Source organism: Gadus macrocephalus, chromosome 6 (assembly GCF_031168955.1).
Source record: "Gadus macrocephalus chromosome 6, ASM3116895v1".
Taxonomy (NCBI): domain Eukaryota; kingdom Metazoa; phylum Chordata; class Actinopteri; order Gadiformes; family Gadidae; genus Gadus; species Gadus macrocephalus.
Window position 1 is genome coordinate 1,172,695 of NC_082387.1, and position 19,812 is coordinate 1,192,506.

The 19,812-nt window shown below is 46.1% G+C and overlaps 1 protein-coding gene across 3 annotated transcripts in view; it reads right to left on the bottom strand.

Moving 5' to 3' along the window:
• skap2 (src kinase associated phosphoprotein 2) overlaps positions 1-19,812 on the bottom strand; it is a 362,220-nt gene that overhangs the window by 337,348 nt on the left and 5,060 nt on the right. Inside the window, exons 5-12 of one of the 3 annotated variants that reach the window (XM_060053603.1) lie at positions 19,519-19,599; positions 19,365-19,448; positions 19,072-19,196; positions 18,133-18,196; positions 17,866-17,976; positions 17,523-17,597; positions 16,674-16,786; positions 13,113-13,458 (exon numbers count right to left, since the gene is read on the bottom strand). In XM_060053603.1, coding sequence (XP_059909586.1) covers positions 13,366-13,458; positions 16,674-16,786; positions 17,523-17,597; positions 17,866-17,976; positions 18,133-18,196; positions 19,072-19,196; positions 19,365-19,448; positions 19,519-19,599 — 746 coding nt within the window. In that variant the 3' untranslated portion in view covers positions 13,113-13,365. Of the gene's footprint in view, positions 1-13,112; positions 13,459-16,673; positions 16,787-17,522; positions 17,598-17,865; positions 17,977-18,132; positions 18,197-19,071; positions 19,197-19,364; positions 19,449-19,518; positions 19,600-19,812 lie in introns of those variants that run through there. The other 2 variants (XM_060053606.1, XM_060053605.1) reach the window with 2 other exon arrangements.

Here is a 19,812-nt window from a genome sequence, read left to right on the forward strand (position 1 = left end):
TGTCCTGCCAGTCTCATTCTCCTGGCAGCTACTTTCTCACTCACCCTTGGTATTCCTTCATACAGGATCCTGTTGGTAACATGTGTACTCTTGCTGATGTTAAGTACTGCACGCAGCATTCTGGTGTAGCACCCGTCTAAAGACTTCTGCAAGGTTGGCTTCAGGGACCAGCATTCGCTGCCGTAGAGGAGAACAGACTCTCCCGTTGCATTGAAGAAGCTGAGTTTGATTTGACGGGGGAGGTTGGAGTGCCACACACAGGTCATGCTGTTCAGGGCCCTCCATGCGAGTGCCTTCCTCACCTTTAGGTCCTGCTCGGTTGAGTTGACCCATGAGCCCAGATACTTGAAGTCCTCGACTTCCTTCAGCACATTGCCACCAGTTGTCAGCGGTTGATGCTCCGGTGAGATGTTGTAGGTGATGACCTTTGTTTTCTTGGCATTTAGCCTCAGGCCTACCTTGGCACACTCCAGCTCCACTCTGTTCAGGAGTTCCTGTGCTTGCTCCACGTTGTTGGAGAGCAGGCTGATGTCATCCGCGTAGTCCAGGTCTGTCAGGACAACTGCAGGGTCTCGCTTTGACCTCCTTGGGGTTAGGGTGAAGCCGAGGCCCTGCTCCCGCCCACTAATGGCTTTTCTGAGTGCATAATCCAGGACAATGATGAAGAGGAAGGGGGCTAGTGTGTCCCCTTGCATTACTCCAGCCAGGATATCAAACTCCTCAGTGCTGCCATCTGGGGTAACCACCTTGGACCTTGTTCCTGCATACATGGTCTCAATAGCCCGGAGTAGGTTGGGAGGAACACCATAGGCCTTAAGGATCTTCACTATCGTGCCTCTGTGGATCGAATCAAATGCCTTTTTGAAGTCGATAAAGCACAGTACAGCTGTCAGGTTATCCTTCTTCACCTCCTCGATCATTCTCCTTAGTGCCAGGATCTGGGCTGTTGTGGTTCTCCTCTCGCGAAAGCCATTTTGGTTCTCCCTCAGGTGAGGGTCGATGGCGCTCCTGATCCTGTTTAGTATCATGCGGTTGTATATCTTTGCCGTGATACATGTCAGGCTGATGCCCCGGTAGTTGTCTGGCTTTGAGAGTTCTCCTGATTTAGGCACTGGGAGGATGTTGGAGAGAGACCATACTTCAGGCAGTTTGTTTTGCAGTAGCGCTTGGTTGGAAAACTCCAGCATGATGTCATCGAGGTCACAGTTCTTTAAAACCTCTGGGGGTATGCCATCTGGCCCAGCACTTTTTCCAGCTCTCACTGTGCCTTTCGCCCGGGCTAGCTCAGTGACAGTGAATGGACCATCATCGATGTCTAGGTTCCGGAGGACTGGTGGAATTTCTTCCTCGGCCCCATCTGCTGTTGGCCCCAGAAGGCTTCGGAAGTGGTTGAACCAGGTTGCCATCCTCTCCTCAGGGCTGTGACCTTCAACCTGTCCCTCCTTTGTCCTTTTCCGCCCAGTCATTTCGTTGATGACCCTCCAGGATTCCCCATACTGTTTTTCGCCTTGCGCAGCCTGCACCCTTCGCACCTTCTCCATCAGTTCCTCCCCCTTGATGTTGTCGTAGGTACTGAACAGTAGCTGCTTGGCTTCTCTCAGTTCCCCACGTCTCTGCTGGGTTGGTTCACGCTCAAAGTTGAGGCGTGCTTCCTCCACACTTCCTCGTGCCGCTACGACCTCCGGATGTTTGGACCTCAGGGAGGTTCTAGCTCTGTCCAACACGGGCACACACATCCTGGTTGCCTCCTTGTTTGCAGCGACAAATCTCATATATTCGCTGCTGGGCTCCGATTCCTGACTTCCTCAGTGTACCTGGTTTGAAGGCCAGGATCGTTTGCGAAGGCCTTCCAATCGTGCCGGATCTTGGGACTAGGCTTGGGGACCCTGAGGCTCAGTCGCACCCTCATGGACACCACACGGTGGTCCGAACCCACCGAGCTGAACGAACTGTATGGTTCGGCATTAAGGATGGAGTTCCTCCATTTTCTCCTCACAAGTATATAGTCCAGTTGGCGTACCATACGTGTGGCTCGATCCTGGAAGGTCTATCTCTTGCCTTGTCTTTTCTGGAACAAGGTGTTCGCTGCCAGTAGTTCGTGCTCCATGAGAAGGGCGGTGAGGTATGCACCATTGCGGTTGGTAGAGTCGTGGTATGGGAAGGGTGTGTCCTCTGGTCCGAGCCTTGCGTTGAAGTCCCCCAGGATTGCCAGGAAGTTGTGTGCTGGAACACCTCGCACGGCTGTTGCCAGGCCCTCGAAGAACTTCTCCGCCTCCTCAGTTGGGGCCACGTTGGTGGGTGAGTACATGACTATGACTGTTGTTAATGGGTTAGATGAGAACTCTGCGATAAGGATCCTTTCGGTGTGTTGGTAAACCCGACGGAGAGCCTTACGCGCCCGAGAGCCCAGCAGTAGCCCCACGCCGCCTGTTGCGGCCTGGGCCTCGTTTCACCACGCAGACGAGGTGATGAACGTGCATCTCTCTACTTTGTGGTAAACGATCTGGTCATCAGTGTTCCTCTTCTGTGTTCCTGGACTCCCAGGATCTCCACTCCCCACTCCTCAGCACAGTGTGCTAGCTCCACCAATCTAGCTTCTTCTCTCACTGTACATGCGTTGAAGGTTCCCATTACAAATGGTCTCCGACAGCGCATGAGTGCATTGGACGGGGTGCTGTGATCGGACAGGACCCACGGTCACGGTTCGGTTCATTTTTGGTACAGTAAGAAATCAAAATGCTAAATAATATAAATGTGCTTCATAACATGTGCTTCAAGTTGTTCATAACACACTTTTGTGCTTTTTACAATAGGAACATTAGACAATACAAAGATAGAATTCTGCTCAAAAATATAAAGATTCTGAAATGTAGAAATAAAAATAAATAACATTGGCTCAGACTGTTTTTTAAAACAATATATTATCTAATGTGCAACAATGAACAATTGCAACACTGAACAGTTTCAATTTGTTGCTCAGATTAAATAACATGAATAAGGCTCAGACTGTTTCTTTAAAAACAAATCTTTTCTCAATCTAATGTGCAACAATGAACAATTGCAACACCAAACAGTTTCAAGTTGTTGATCAGATTAATTTTTACTCCCCCCCCAATCTTTAGCCCTGATGACTTTCACTCAATCTATCTTTTTTGCCGGAAAAATCTCCTTATCCACATTATCTGCAGGATAATAATACCCAAATTTTGAGTGTACATACGATGTACCCGTCGTAAGGCTTGGCCTCTGAGCACTGGTGGATTGCGGAAGTATGCGCCTATCCTGGGGGCCTGGGTAACATCAGGCCCCCAGGATAGGCGCATACTTCCGCAATCCACCAGTGCTCAGAGGCCAAGCCTGGTATTGCAGCTGTTTAAGCTGGCTGTGGACGGGGGTCCGTCATTTCATGTGGCCAAGAAGTAGATATCGCTGTCCACTCCAATACAAGTGGGGAACAGGATTGTGTTAGGGTAGCGTTAGCTGCTGGACCCAAGAGCAGAACACAGAGACCGGACAGGAGTTGGAGTGACGGTGAACAGGTTTATTTAGATCAACTAGGAGTGAAGCAGGAGGTTGGTTGGAGTGGGGCGTATCGGGCTGGAGGGAGTGAAGACAGCAGGCTGGAGGTGACGATCCAAAAACTATAGGTGAGAGAAAACAAGGTGAGGCACGAGAATTCCACAAGAGAGAAAAACAAGAGAGATACACTGGAGCCAGGAACGAGTAACTACCACGGAAACACGAAGTACGATCTGGCGATGACTGCAGGGAAACCAGGTGTATTTGTAGGGGAGTTGATGAGACGATGCAGGCCAGGTGTGAGCAGTTGAGTGGCAGGCAAGGCAGAGACAGACAGGGGGCGTGGCCAACACAGGGGCAGAGTACACAGCACCACAACAGTGGCCATGACAGGACCTCCCCCTCAACGGACGCCTCTTGGCGGCCTAGGCTTCTCAGGGTGAGCCAGATGAAAATCCCGAACGAGAGAGGGGTCGAGGATGAGTCCCCGCGAAATCCAGCTCCTCTCCTCGGGCCCATATCCCTCCCAATCAGCAAGGTATTGGAAACCCCTACCCCGGCGACGTACGTCCAGTAACCGATGGACGGTGAAGGCTGGGTGGTCATCAATCAAACGGGGAGGAGGGGGGGGAGCGGCTGGGGGGCAGAGAGGGCTGGTGGAGACTGGTTTTATCAGAGAGACATGAAAAGTGGGGTGAACACGCATAGCCCGAGGCAGCTTAAGCCTTACGGCAGACGGATTGATGATGGCATCAATAGGGAAGGGGCCCACAAAGCGAGGGGTTAGTTTTTTCGAACCAGTCTGAAGAGGGAGGTCCCTTGAGGAAAGCCACACCTGCTGACCCACTCGATAAGCAGGAGCGGGAACTCTGCGACGGTCGGCGATTCGCCGGTTCTGCTCAGCAGAGCGAAGCAGTGCGGCACGCGCGTCCCTCCACACCCTGCGGCAACGGCGGAGATGGTGCTGAACCGAGGGAACAGAGATGTCCTCCTCCTGAGCGGGGAACAAGGGCGGCAGATAGCCCAGGGAGCACTCAAAAGGGGACATGCCAGTAGCTGCACTGGGCAATGAGTTGTGCGCGTACTCAATCCAAGAGAGGTGTTCGCTCCATGCAGATGGGTTGCGCGCAACCACACAGCGCAGCGCGGTTCCCAGGTCCTGGTTCGCTCTCTCTGCCTGCCCATTCGTCTGTGGATGGAAACCGGAAGACAGGCTGACTGAGGCCCCCAACGCCCGACAGAAAGCCTTCCAGACCTGGGAAGTGAATTGGGGACCACGGTCAGAGACGAGGTCGGCAGGGATACCGTGGAGGCGAACAACATGTTGTACAAGCAGCTGGGCGGTCTCAGAGGCAGTCGGGAGCTTGGGGAGGGCAATAAAGTGAGCAGCCTTGGAAAACCGGTCTACGACAGTGAGAATGACAGTGTGGCCATTAGAGGGGGGAAGACCGGTTACAAAATCAAGGCCAATGTGGGACCAGGGCCGACCCGGGATAGGGAGGGGACGTAGCAGGCCAGCAGCGGGTTGGTGGGAGGACTTGGCACGAGCACACACCGTGCAGGCATGGACGAACGACCGTGTGTCGGCGTCCATTGTTTGCCACCAAAAGTGCCGCTTCAGGAGGGACAGGGTGCGATTCACGCCAGGGTGACAGGCAAAGTGAGACGTATGACACCACAGCAGAACTTGGGAGCGAGCAGAGGTAGGGACAAAAAGGCGATTTGGGGGGCCGTTACCCAGATCCGGTTCAGAAGTTTGGGCCCTCCGGACAAGGGACTCAATCTCCCAGGTGACAGCCGCCACCTTGAGGCAGGAGGAAGAGAGGATGGTGTCTGGTGGAGCCGGCGAGTTATCAGAGAAAAACTGACGAGAGAGGGCATCCGGCTTGATGTTCTGGGATCCCAGACGGTAGGTGAGGACGAAGTTGAACCGCCCAAAAAACAGGGACCACCGGGCCTGGCGGGAGTTTAGGCGTTTTGCTGTCTGTAGGTAAGACAGATTCTTGTGGTCGGTCCAAACCACAAACGGCAGTTCCGCCCCCTCCAGCCAGTGCCGCCACTCCTCCAATGCCAGCTTCACAGCAAGCAGCTCTCTGTTGCCAATGTCATAGTTGCGCTCAGCAGGTGATAGCCGGCGAGAGAAGAAGGCGCAGGGATGAATCCTCTCATCAACAGGAGCACGTTGGGACAGAACGGCCCCCACTCCAGTGTCAGAGGCATCGACTTCCACGATGAACTGCCTGGAGGTGTCAGGTTGGATGAGAATAGGAGCGGATGAGAATAGTCCTTTGAGCCTCGAAAAGGCAACATCCGCCTCTGGTGTCCAGGCATATGGGATTGCGGGAGAGGTGAGGCGAGTGAGAGGAGCTGCAACCCTGCTGTAGTCGCGGATGAACCTCCGGTAGAAATTGGCGAAACCGAGAAACTGCTGAAGCTTCTTGCGTGTCCCGGGAACGGTCCAGTCTGCCACCGCCTTGATCTTCTCTGGGCAGGTCCGCACCTGCCCGCTCTCAATGATGTAACCGAGGAAGGAAACAGAGGTTGCACTGAACTCGCATTTCTCAGCCTTTACATAGAGCTTATTCTCCAGCAACCGCTGGAGAACTTGCCTCACATGATGGACGTGTTCCTCCTTGTTGCGGGAAAAAATGAGGATGTCGTCTATATAGACGAAGACGGAGCGGTTGAGGAAGTCCCGGAGGACGTCATTGACCAGGTTCTGGAACACAGCGGGGGCATTCGTTAGACCAAAAGGCATTACAAGGTACTCGAAGTGACCAAGGGGGGTGTTAAAGGCAGTCTTCCACTCATCTCCCTTACGGATACGCACCAGGTGGTATGCATTGCGTAGGTCCAGTTTAGAAAAGATAGTGGCGCCCTGCAGAGGCTCGAACGCGGAACTGATGAGGGGCAAGGCATACTTGTTTCTAACAGTAATGTTATTGAGACCACGGAAATCAATACAGGGGCGAAGAGACTTATCCTTCTTGGTAACAAAAAAAAAAACCCGCACCAACGGGAGAAGACGATGGCCTAATGAGGCCAGAAGAGAGCGAATCCTGAATATACCCCTCCATGGCCTCCCTTTCAGGGCGGGACAAATTGTACAGGCGACTACTGGGCAAAGGGGCACCGGGGAGAAGCTCAATGGCGCAGTCATAGGGACGATGGGGAGGCAGGGAAAGTGCACGACACTTGCTGAACACCTCTCCAATGTCGTGATATTCAGGGGGGACTAAGGACAGGTCGGGGGGTTCCTTGGAAGAGTGGACACCCCCCTCTACTGGGAACAGGGCAGATTTTAAGCAGGTCGAATGACAAAAATCACTCCAACTCACCACCTTGCCAGCAGACCAGTCGAACTGGGGATTGTGCTGCTTGAGCCAGGGGTGACCAAGGACCAGGGGAGTCTGAGGGGACAGGATAACAAAAAACTGAAGAGTCTCATGGTGGTTTCCCGAAACAATCAATTCCAGGGGCTTCGTTCGGTGAGTAATGCGGGCAAGGTGTTGGCCGTCCAAGGCATTTGCGTCTAAGGGAGAGGGGAGCTGTTCCAACGCAATGCCAACTCGGGAAGCAAACCCCGAATCAATAAAATTCTCATCAGCCCCAGAATCCACCATGGCGGACACCGAAAGGGGGTTGCCGAGGAACAGGAGAGTAGCATCCAGCAGGGTGCGTGAACCGTTGGGGACTGGGAAGAACGAGGTGTGACTCAGCAGGGCCCCAATGTTCACTGCTGAGCCTCGTCTTTTGGCAGCGAGGGGCAGGCGGAGATGGAATGTCCGGGCAGTGCACAATACAAACAAACTCCGGTCCTTATCCGTTGGAGGCGCTGTGCCTGGGTCAGTCGGGTGCGCCCCAGCTGCATGGGTTCCCCTTCAGATGCTGCTCGTGGCACAGGTTGGGGGAGAGCAGCTCTCGGTAGGTGTGGAAAAGAGGGACCAGAGAATGCTGAAGACATGGGGCGGCTAGTCCTCTCCCTACACCGCTCACGGAGGCGGTTATCCAGCCGGATGGAGAGGGAGATTACTTCCTCAAGGCTGTCTGCCTCATCCCTGGTAGCTAGCTCATCCTTAATTGGCTCATTAAGACAGGAAAGAAAAAGACCTTGTAGTGACTGGTCGTTCCAGCCCGAGTTGGCTGCTACTGTCCTAAACTCCACGGAAAATTCGGCTACACTGCGGGAGCCCTGTCGTAGGGAAATAAGCCGCTTGGCGGCGTCCCCTCCCTCGACTGGGTGGTCGAAAACCCTCCTCATCTCAGAAACAAATAAATCAAAATTATCACTAGCTTGGGATCCACTGTCCCACAATGCAGATGCCCACGCTAGAGCATTTCCTTTAAGCAAACCAAAAACAAAAGCTATTCTTGACCTATCAGTTGGGTAGGTAAGAGGTTGCTGATCAAAAACTAAGGAACACTGGATTAAAAACGCCCTACATGTCCCCATGTCCCCATCATAGCGCTCAGGAGCAGGAATGAAAGGCTCACGGGCCTGTGACGGCTGAGCCAGGGGAGCAGGAACAGGGGGTGGTACCGTTGCCGACGGGGAAGCCGTGGTGTGGGAGATCAGTAAGTCCAGTTGGGCGCCGATCTGCGTGACCCGGGTAGAGAGGTCTTTAAAAGCCTCCATCATTTCCCGGAGAGCTTGGCTGTGTTCCCCAACCCGGGCGCCTTGAGTGGAGAGAGCTTGGCGGAAGGAGTCCATGTCCGCTGGGTCCATTGTTGGCCAGATCGTTCTGTTAGGGTAGCGTTAGCTGCTGGACCCAAGAGCAGAACACAGAGACCGGACAGGAGTTGGAGTGACGGTGAACAGGTTTATTTAGATCAACTAGGAGTGAAGCAGGAGGTTGGTTGGAGTGGGGCGTATCGGGCTGGAGGGAGTGAAGACAGCAGGCTGGAGGTGACGATCCAAAAACTATAGGTGAGAGAAAACAAGATGAGGCACGAGAATTCCACAAGAGAGAAAAACAAGAGAGATACACTGGAGCCAGGAACGAGTAACTACCACGGAAACACGAAGTACGATCTGGCGATGACTGCAGGGAAACCAGGTGTATTTGTAGGGGAGTTGATGAGACGATGCAGGCCAGGTGTGAGCAGTTGAGTGGCAGGCAAGGCAGAGACAGACAGGGGGCGTGGCCAACACAGGGCAGAGTACACAGCACCACAACAGTGGCCATGACAGATTGTGTCTCCGCAAAAAATGTCTGGATATCAATCAAAGGCTCATAATTATATTTCTACCCTGTTCTAAAAAAAATTAAGTTTTTTCTTTTCAAAACGCCTCCTCAAGCGTTTTATTAGCAGTTTATGTTGGGTGGGCAGCTGAAAGGAGTCGTACTGAAACAAACGGCTCCTTGCTATGGACCTATTTTGAAGTGCACGGCTCCATTAACTTCCGAATTAAATTAAATTCAGAATTAACTTCCATTAACTTCCAAAGTCTGAGATTTGTCCTTTTACTTAACATGAATGGCGTTGAACACGGATATATAACACACATATCATTGAAATAGCTGTAACAGGCACGGACGTATTGATTACCTGAATGATTATGGGAGACCTACGTAATTTTCATAATATTGTTAATTGTCTAATATTAACATTTCAGTTGCGTTGGTAGGTATTTCATTTTCATTTGCTTGTTTAGCTATGTATGACAGGGTTATGGTTAGCTATGTGACAGTTGACAATGTTGGTGTATTACAATTCATTATTTGGGTAGGCTACTCCAACTTCGTTGCTGGTCGATATGTAAACATTTACTTTTATATAAATTATTGATTGCATTTTTTGTAAATAGTTAGTTGGAAGGAATCTGTTTCTTAAGCAATAACATTGAACTGAATTTTTTAGGCCTACATACGTTTACTATGTTACTATGGTATTATATGGAGCAATCTTACATATTTATGAAGTTTCCAGATCAATAAAGTTCTATCTCTTTTTATTTGAACTGCCTGTATGTCCTCTTGATTATAGTATTACAGTGTGTACCTTGGTTATCAGCTATCATAGAATGGTGTCCAAATGGCTGCATGTGTAAGAAATAGGATTTGAACCAAGTGTTACAATAAAAAAAGCTTTTATTACAAGACCCCCCACCCCAAATTTTAACCAGACACTTTTTTTGGCTGTTTGGCTGGGGCAGAAGAGTGGAAGGGGAAACAAAGACAGGTAGCCTAAAGAAGATATAAGGAAAGGAATGAGAGGAAGAACAGTGAAATGAATGAACAGTGTGATAAACGCAAATGATTACCCAAAGGACAATGTGGTATTGGCATTTATATTCCAGAATTTGAAAAAGGATATGGATATAGAGTGGGTGACTTTATCAGTATACTCAATCGAGATGGCCACAATAATAACCGCTCTTAGATGGGTTGTAGATACTAAGTTTTATAACAGATAATTCAATACGTGAAGATTTGGTGATAGAGGTAAAGCATCTTCTTTTAAATATTATAAGCCTTGGTTTAGTTATTCAGTTCTGTTGGATTCCAGCCCACCATGGAGTATGTCAATGAAATTGCTGATAAATTAGCTAAAAGCTCCTGTATGTTACCCTGGGACTCTCTAAATCGACGCCACTTCGACCTGGGCGGGACTTTACGTCCTACGTCACTCGCTATGGGTTTGCATGTGTGCGCGTAGCCGTTTGTCTGGGATCTGTGCACGAACTCCCTTGCACTACAGATTACGAGCGTCAGTGTCGTACGCGATGGAGGGTGGGTGACATTCCTACAGTTTGTGATGATAGGCTATATTTCTACAAATGACTTACTATTATCAGCGATTAAAACATGACGAAACAACACGAACTAAGCTAACATTAGACTATAGCCATACCAGATAACGCCATACCAGCTAACCCTAACTATTTCTATGAAACTCTGAACCATTTTGCAACAGGCAACTGTGTGTTGGTGCGTCTTATTGCTTCCCACGTCTGCGTCTGCGTCTGCATCTTTCCCACTCCTGGCTAATAGTTTCAGCTTTTGTACTGTATATCAGAAATGATCACCCTGTACCACACTGTGGACTTGTTGATGTTTTGTGAGCACTCACGCATTTCTCTAGGTATCTCAGGTTTCCTACTGGAGTCATCAAAACTTTGGACTTTGTTATTGTAAGAAATATTGTGTTGCAAAAACACTTTGTGTCTTACCCTTAGCGTTACCCTAACCTTAACCCCAGTAACATTTCTTCATCATAAACTACAAGTTACGCAAAATGGCATACAAACATCCAGTCCAATATGAAAGAAAAAAGCTAGCTTCATTAAGGAATCGAACCCCTTACCCCCGCGTTAATGAGTTGTTATCTGACCACTAACCCATCAGGTCTTAGTACATGCGATTCAAGAGTTAACCACTTGACAATCTTTAAACTTCGGTTACCTAGAAATTGTAAAGACAGTGATGTGTGTATATTGTGCGAGTATCCGTCACTCGCGATGCGTGTGCAGTCCAAAATGAAAGAAAAAACCTTGCATCACTAGGGAATCGAACCCCCAATCATCAGTTGGTCGTTGGTAACTGTAAACAAAGAGATCGCATTTTGTTTTTTGCTAACTAACAAACGGGTTTATGCGTTCACTGAACAAAGATTATGGAAATAAAAGACCACTTTTCCATCAGAAAAATCATCAGAACCGTTATTACCAACCCATAGACACTAAAGCCAAAACCTTTCTCACATGCACACCCATCGCGAGTGACGGCTATGCGCACACATGCACACCCATAGCGAGTGACGTAGGACGTAAAGTCCCGCCCAGGTCGAAGTGGCGTCGATTTAGAGAGTCCCATGTTACCCTGCGCCACTGTAGCCTGGCTCCGCCCGCCTAAGTACTTCCGCTCAATTTGAATTTCCCTTCAGTACTAGGTCTGGACCTGCTGTATGTAATTAGGGGTCCAAGCCAACAGGTTGGATCCCTATTGTTTTTGTAGTGTTTTTTTTTATACTTACCCCCCTAAAAGTGGTACCACAGCCCAAACCGTAAATGGTGCACACACGCCAATTGCATGACTAGATCTAGGTGCGTGTAGACTACGCAGACGACAAAATCCAGACATTTCGGTCACTAGGTGGCGCTATACCTAGGAAAACATGTTTGGGGCTATAACTCCCACACCGAACCTCCCAGAGTCCAAAAACTTGTACACACAGATGCACTGGAGTCTGCTGCATCTTTTGGCCTAGGCCACGCCCATTTGCGTCTATGAATATTTTTCGCTAAATCGCGAAAACCGCAAAACAGTCTTTTCCCTACTCCTCCCACATTTCTTGTTTGGTTTTCTGGTGCCGCCACAGCGGCCGCCAATCAGCGAACAGAGGGCGTGTCTGAGAACAATGACGATAAAGTCGTACGCCAGTTTGAGTTGTTGTTGTAGGTCGGTAGTTGATTTACAATGTGCAAATGTTACTTTTTCTAGTTTCACGGTGCCATAGCAACAAAAGAATAAAAGGTTGCACCCGTCAGAGACTCTCCGGTCATTTCGTGTCAAGGGCTGCTACAAAGACTTTGTTGTTTGGTCCTAACCAAAACATTAATAGGCTCTAACGCATAAGTTAGATAGTTAAAGTCTCTGTGGGACTGAAATGTTGAATGTGTTTCATTATTTATGCTGTTCTCATGCTCTTTTTTATTACTGCTATTTCAGGGCAGGATATATGCTCAGGTTCTAAAATACTTACAAAACATGCCCTGTCTGGTGGCGGTTAGACGTCATTCTTGAAGTGCACTTTTATTTTATTATTGAAATAGTTGAAATTATTGAAATAGTATAAACATGTTTGATTTCATGGAAATGCAACTTTTTTGTTAAATGTTTGTGTGGCTGCACTTTGTAACTCAGGAGCTAATAAATGAGGCATAGAAAAAGAGTTTGTCGTGTAAAGGTTTTGGTTGTTTAATTATTCTATATCATAACATTATTGTAATTCAGCTATTCATGGTACACACTACATGCAGATGCAATATAGACCTCATTAGACTTTAATGTTTGCCCCCCCCCCCCATCCACCTTGTCCTGATTGTTTATTTTGGTGAAAGTAATAAGTAACTTATTACTTATTACTCTACACAGAAGGTAATATTGTAAAGAAACGTATTACTTTCAAATGCAAGTAACTAGTAATATGAAATATATTACATTTTGGAAGTAACTTGCCCAACACTGATCATGAACACTATATAGGGAATAGTGAGTGAGTGAATAGGGAACGATTTCGAACACAGCTACGGTGTGCGCAACTGTGCATGTGCCGCTGCAGCATGTTCCACACATGCGGTCCTCTACTTAATATGTCCGTATTGAAACTCGTTCGGTACGCCTCCGCACCGAACCAAGCACCCCGTACCAAAACGGTTCAATACAAATACATGTACCGTTACACCCCTAGTATTGTCTTAAGAATTCTTTAAAGAAATGCTTTGCTCCACATTCCATGCACTAGTGACTAGGCAGTCCTCTAAGCATTAGGTTCCTAACAAAAGCGTTTTGTAGATCTGTTTTAGCAATCTGCAGCCCTCTGCTACCTGGTTGCCGACCTTGCATTCGATTTAAGAAATGTGCATGAGCCTTGCTTACATCTTTATTGAATTGCTTTTCTTTAATACAAAAGCCACAAAGCATATTATACATATGTTTAAGAGTTACAAGTCACAGTTTGCATGGATCAGAAAAGGGAATGTGCGGTCAAAACAGTGCAAAATGAAATGTGATAAAATGATGATTCAGCCTCACCAACTGCAAAAGAAACAAGGTAATGAGCAATTTCAGTACATTTCTCCAAAGGATTTGCAATTCCTTTCTTCAGGCCGTCCTCCACGAGTTAAACTTCATAAAGCTGCATGAGGAAGTCCTTGGGGACGATGCCAACACTGCCCTGAAGCTCCCCGACCCACCAACCAAAGTTCTGATATTCCTGGAGAGTGGTGAAAAAGGAGAAGCTATAAACCTGCTTTGAAGCATAGGGAGTGATATGGTACATCAGATTAAGACCACAGAAAAACTAGGAAAGAAAATTAATTATTACTAAATCTACAGCGTCTACATTTGTTCAGACTTCATTTAAGTTATTTTTCTTCTCATTAGTGGAATAAATGGCAAACATATTACAATCAACTCTGACATCTTTCATCACACGCGCACACACACAGGCCATCAGGTGTAAATCTGCCCCGGCGTGACAGGTTATAGCTCCAAATGAACATGGCGAGATGTAAGGAGGGCACAGTGGGGAGGGACCCCAGAGTAACAGAGGATACACACCATTCCCTCTGGTCAAGAGCCTAACCCCACATCCAAGTCCCGCCAGGACAGAAATCATTCTGGACATCACATGGTAAATCAAGGCCAAGGGACGGGTGCCCCACTCAGCCCCTCACATCCCGGGGTTACAAACCAAACCCTAGACAGGCTACCAAAGGAGGTTACAAACCAAACCCAAGAGGGGCTACCACTCCTTCCAGGAGAGCAGGGCCCACAGCATTTGTTCTTGCAGAGAGGAGAGTGTCAAGGGACTCATCTGCAAACCAACTCCTGGCCTTCATTATCTCAGAAAGATGATGTTTAGAGCTCCCACTGCTGGTTACTAGACCCTAGTTGGACAGCGTTATGGGATAGGGCCTATCACCATAGGGCTGGGCGATTAATCGAATTTTGATCGCGATTACGATTTTAGCGTCAAACGATCAGAAAATTAACATAATCGAGTTATCCGATTTTTTGTTAATTATTATTTTTTTTATTATTTTTTAATGATTTATAGAAAGGTCAGAACAGCTGGACACATATCTGTATATCATTTTAGATTGGAACATTTTCTTTTTGACCATTTTGTGTATTTTATTAAGGCGAAATTTCAAAGTTCTCAGTTACAAACTTTTTTTTGGGAGAGACATGGTGAATAAATACAACACGTTTTCAAACTCAAAGATAATCGTTTGAATAATCGTGATTTCAATATTGACCAAAATAATCGTGATTATGATTTTTCCCATAATCGAGCAGCCCTATATCACCATGTCTAAAAGATTAATTTATCATTTAGTGTCCTACATGAATTACTCAAGAAGACCCCAACCAGTATCATAGAAAAGAAGAAAAGAAAAGACAGCAGCTATTTCTGGCCTGTGGAATGAAGGAGGGATAGAGGAACAGGGAGAAAAAGGAGAGTGGAGGAGGAAGAGCAGCGGGCTGGGGTGGTGGGGGGCACCAACCCTTCTGCCGCAGCTGGTTGCTGCGGTCCAGACAGGTTTTATGGTCATTGCCCCACAGCAGGTCAATACCCCCAACACCAAGGTTTGAGCTAATGGCTCTCCTAGTCTAAAGGGTAACTGGCTCTCTGGGCTCTTCTCCAGACGCAAAAACACAAACAAATCAAGCAATACTGGACCAGAATTATATTATTTATCCACATCCAAAATGTAAATTAAACATAAAAACACATGAAACAAATCAAAAAAAGTTTGAATTGCCCTTTTCTGCCCATCTAATAATAAAGTTATGTATACACAAATGGAGGGAGAGTGCATATCATTTAAAGATAGTAGGGCTGTAACGATACGCGTATCAAACTGAAAAATCGCGATACTCAAAGCCACGAACCTGTCTCGCGGTGTGAGAAGGCAGAAGCGCGATATGCCCTTTCTAACTCTTCGGTCAAATTGTCCGATTTAAATTTGCTAATAATTTGTCTAAATAATAGTCTGCTGACAGCGCCCCCTCCTATCGATGCCGTAAATATGTGACGAGATGCCCTCTCTGTGATCACAGCTCTCAGTGGCTACGGAGGATTGCATTTCTCCACAGCCGTCGAAGTCCTCATATGCGATATGAACGACATTTATCCAGAGTGGGCCAAGCGCGAAAAAAATTGCCTGTGTGATCCTGTCTCTATTGTTTTGTGTGATTTGACTGGCAGTTTGTCTGCTTATAGGTCGGAATGAAGCGGCCACCGATTATTGACAGGATGAGTACTTTATTCTACTGGACTCGTTCGCTTCTTCACCAGACACACGCGCTACCGCTCGCTCTCCTCGCTCGTCCACTCACTCGCTGACGTCACTCACACACGCATGCGCACACTGCCATTCCCCCGCACACACATATGCTACTCGTAACACTATGCCTCGTTATTGCGACGTTCATGTTTTTCCTCATCTATTGAAAGTTAGGCTATTAAACATGTTGCATTCTATACGGCCTGATTATGTCATTATTTAAGCTACATAGCCTAATAAGAAGCGCTAATAAGGATATTTGAATAAACCAACCAAACAGTTAAAGGGGCCCCATTATGCCTACCAGCAAAAAGCATCCTCCAACTGCAATCTTTGGTTATTTCTTTATTAATTTAGCTATACTTTAATAGTATTCTTTCGGTTCAAATCTGTTCAGTGTTCCAAATTATTTGTTATTAAATGTTACATTAAGATAATTGGTATTTAAGTGTTGTTTAAATAAAATGCTTTTTAAATTTAAAAGAATCGTGGGATGTATCGAACCGTGGGTCAAAAATCGTGATACAAACCGAATCGTGAATTTGTGTATCGTTACAGCCCTAAAAGATAGAGCTGGTGGGTATTTCCTTTGCACAGATCCGAGACACCACTAGATGGCATACTTCAATCTAACACACACACACACACACACACACACACACACACACACACACACACACACACACACACACACACACACACACACACACACACACACACACACACACACACACACACACACACACACACACACACACACACCTATTGAGGGCCCTGACTGGAGAGTTGAAAGACACGCCTTTGAGTGTGGGCTGATGACCCCTGTTCTATTTGCTGACCGCCCCGCCGTCACCCCACTCCCAGCCTGGCAGTGGCGCCGAGACCCTGCAGATGGACGTCGGACAGCCAGATGCTGTTGTTACACAACTAACCCCATTACAGCAGAGCTGGAGGTCCTTCTCCTGTCTCTCCCCATCAGAACCCATGCCCAGGCCAGCCTCTCCCCCTCAGACCCCATGCCCCGGCCAGCCGCCTTCGAACAACCATTTCGTCCACGATAGTCAGAGGAAATGGTTACCATTAATTACAGGGCCAATATAATTGAGGAGAGAGAGGTGACGAAGTTTGGGCCTACCTTACTCAGGATATAAATGGCATCACCACGCCTGAAGGACAACTCATCCGATATGTCTCCTGTGCAGTCCCACTTACTCTGGTAGAAGTTGGGGTAGTCGGTGCTCTTATCAACTGGATGGGAAGAACAGAACATGTTAAGATATTTTGTTTTTCTGGAATTAATTCCTTCCCATGTAGACGCTACTCCTCCGTAAAACCAACAGGGATGCAGAAAAGGGTCAATATGGGTCAACTGAACAGGTTTGCTATTAAACAAGACGTTTTCAGGCAATGAATTACAGAAACCATTACCATATTTGTCAACTTTTTCTAATGACCACTTTCGACACATGTGAAAGTTAGTGTCATACTTTTGAACATGTTTACCATATTTTGGAAATTCCCAATCATCTATTTTACTTTATCTGGATTACGTAGACGATGATCAAACTAATAAAACACCCATTCACCAGGAAAAAACACAATTTGTACATACACAAAAAGAGGAAGTTGCCATCTGCCATTTTATGACCGAAAAAAGGAAGTAACCCTGGTTATTTCCTAATGCTATCATTCCGTTTGAATGTTCCCCGCCAAATACATTTGGCTTATTCCTCTTTGGCTTACAAAGGTTGAGCGTCATATTTTTAAGACATATTATTGTATACATATTGTACGTTAAACAGATATAGATATAGTAGGTTGGCACATTGGCAAAGGGTTTAAACCCTGTTAAGGTGCATTACCTCCACCTTCAGTCTACACATTCACTTCTTGGCAAAGTAAGGCGACTTTAAAACTGAAAAATATTATACATCCTCAAAACTCAGGTAGGCTGATCCAATTTTGCTGTGTCACAGACAAGTACCTGGAACAGGAGGAGCAGGCTTGTTTGTGGTCTCCAACTTTGGAGGAGGTTTTGGAAGAGAAGGCAAATCCTCCTCTGGGGGGGGGGGGGGGGGGGGGGGGGGGGAAGAAAGAAAGAAAGAAAGAAAGAAAGAAAGAAAGAACAATGCTGCTCTTATAAGTTCACATTCACTAAGATGGATACTTTTAACTTAATGCAGTCAAGTTAATTTTCATTAACACAAAACGTATTAAGTATTCTTAGTTAAATTGTTCATTTTTAAGTTACCGAGCCCAGAGATACCTGTGAGTATTCTAGGAAATGTAACAGAACTGTGCTTATGGTTTTTTGGTGCCCTTCAAACCTGGAAGTTCTTCATAGATGTCCTCGTCGATGGGCAGCGGAGACAGCGACTCAGCGTCATCGTATATCTCCTGCTCTTCATCCTCGTCTTCAGGTATAATGCCTGACATGTCTACATGGATTAAATAGGCATTGAAATTAACTTATGTATACAGTCTAGTGTGGTGATGTACTTTCTTTCCAATACTACTAATTCCCATTGACTGCTGGGGAAATACATGGAACTTTTAATAAAGTGAGGATTTGGCTCATTAAATGCTGTACACACCTCTCAAAACAAAGTCGATCTGTTTCACCCATTCCTCTGCCTCTTTCTGAGATGATGCGCAAAACTGGGCGGGCGGAAATCAACATCACTATTATTTATTATTTTAACTAGTATCAGCAAACAACCCCATAGTAATAATAATAATAATAATAATACATTTAATTTAGAGGCGCCTTTCAAAACACCCAAGGTCACCTTAAATTATCGTATAATGTATCGTATAATGTACCACATGGAAAGGCCTGAATGGTCATTTGGTGATAATGCTAATTTAAAGCCATGTTAATATAGCTGAAGTGTTGTAGCAAATGTAAATGTTGATGTGTGCACTGGCAGAAATTTTCTTAACTACTTTTTAATTAAGTGAAAGCTCATTGATAAGCATATAAAAAGGGCACTACAATGATTTATTCATTTCAATAAATTGACTGATTTGTTGATGCAGTTTAAAGGCACCCAGTGCAACTTTATGTAAACATTCAATGAAAAATAAACATTCAATTTCTAGTCTTTTTTACACGTAGTAAGTTTCAATAACTCCATACCATTACATATCGACATTCAAGGAGCAAAGATGAGACGTCGTTGTGTGGTGAGAACTGATAGAAAATCGTAAACAACAACAATCACCGGTGGGGAGAAGCCATTTTTCCATTGACTGGAAGCCTGCTTTAATTATTGTAGGTTACAAAAAATAAAGAAAATGGCGGCATTGTTGTTGTTATCGATTTTGTATCAGTTCTCACCACACAACGACGTCTCATCTTTGCTGCTTAAATGTCGGTATGTAATGGTATGGAGTTATTGAAACTTACTACGTGTAAAAAAGACTAGAAATTTAATGTTTATTTTTAAGCCTTGAAAGTTGCACTGGGTGCCTTTAAGGTAATTTAGCTTGTTAGGCCTGTGGATAAAGAAGAATGGTCTTATTCGGCCTACCTGATATACTCGCTTGTCACTAGCGGAAATTTCGAAGCAACATTCCTTTTTTGAATCTTTCCTTAAGGTGTGGTTCAGTTTGACAATATAGCCATCAATCGAGAATTCACCCTTCTGCTGTTTGTCTGAGGAATAAAAACACACTTCAAATGTGTCCAAAAAATATAACTTTATAACAAATATTTCTCTCCAATTTACACAAAGATCCTCTATTAAACTTCAAACCATGAAAACAACAGCATATTATCAGTAATTAAAGTTAATGGTTAAAAAAAATAACATGAATGTGATACCCTTTTCATTTCCGTAGTAGTAGAATGTGTTACTGCTCAGGGCACACCATCTCTTCTGCCACTCTGTTCCAAAGAAGCTGTGCTCTACAAAAATAGAAATGTTTTAAATAAACACCCCCCCACGCACCCACATCCCCACCCCACCAACACCTACCTTTCCTACGTTTCTCTAGGTATCCAGCTTTGAACACATACGGCAGATCCTGTGCTGCTATGGCAGGAGCCTGCTGGACACCTGCATAGGGTGGAAACATGTTTGCAAATAATTATAATTTCTTTAGTTTCATACCAATAGATTTTATCTGTCAAACTAGGAGAACAACGTCTATGAGCAAAACAATCAAAAGTTAACGTTATGCTCTCTAATCTTCAACAAAATGAGATAAGGTCAAAGAAATGGGATTCAGTTTGTGTGTGATGCCCTAGTTCCTAGTGATTAGAACCAGCA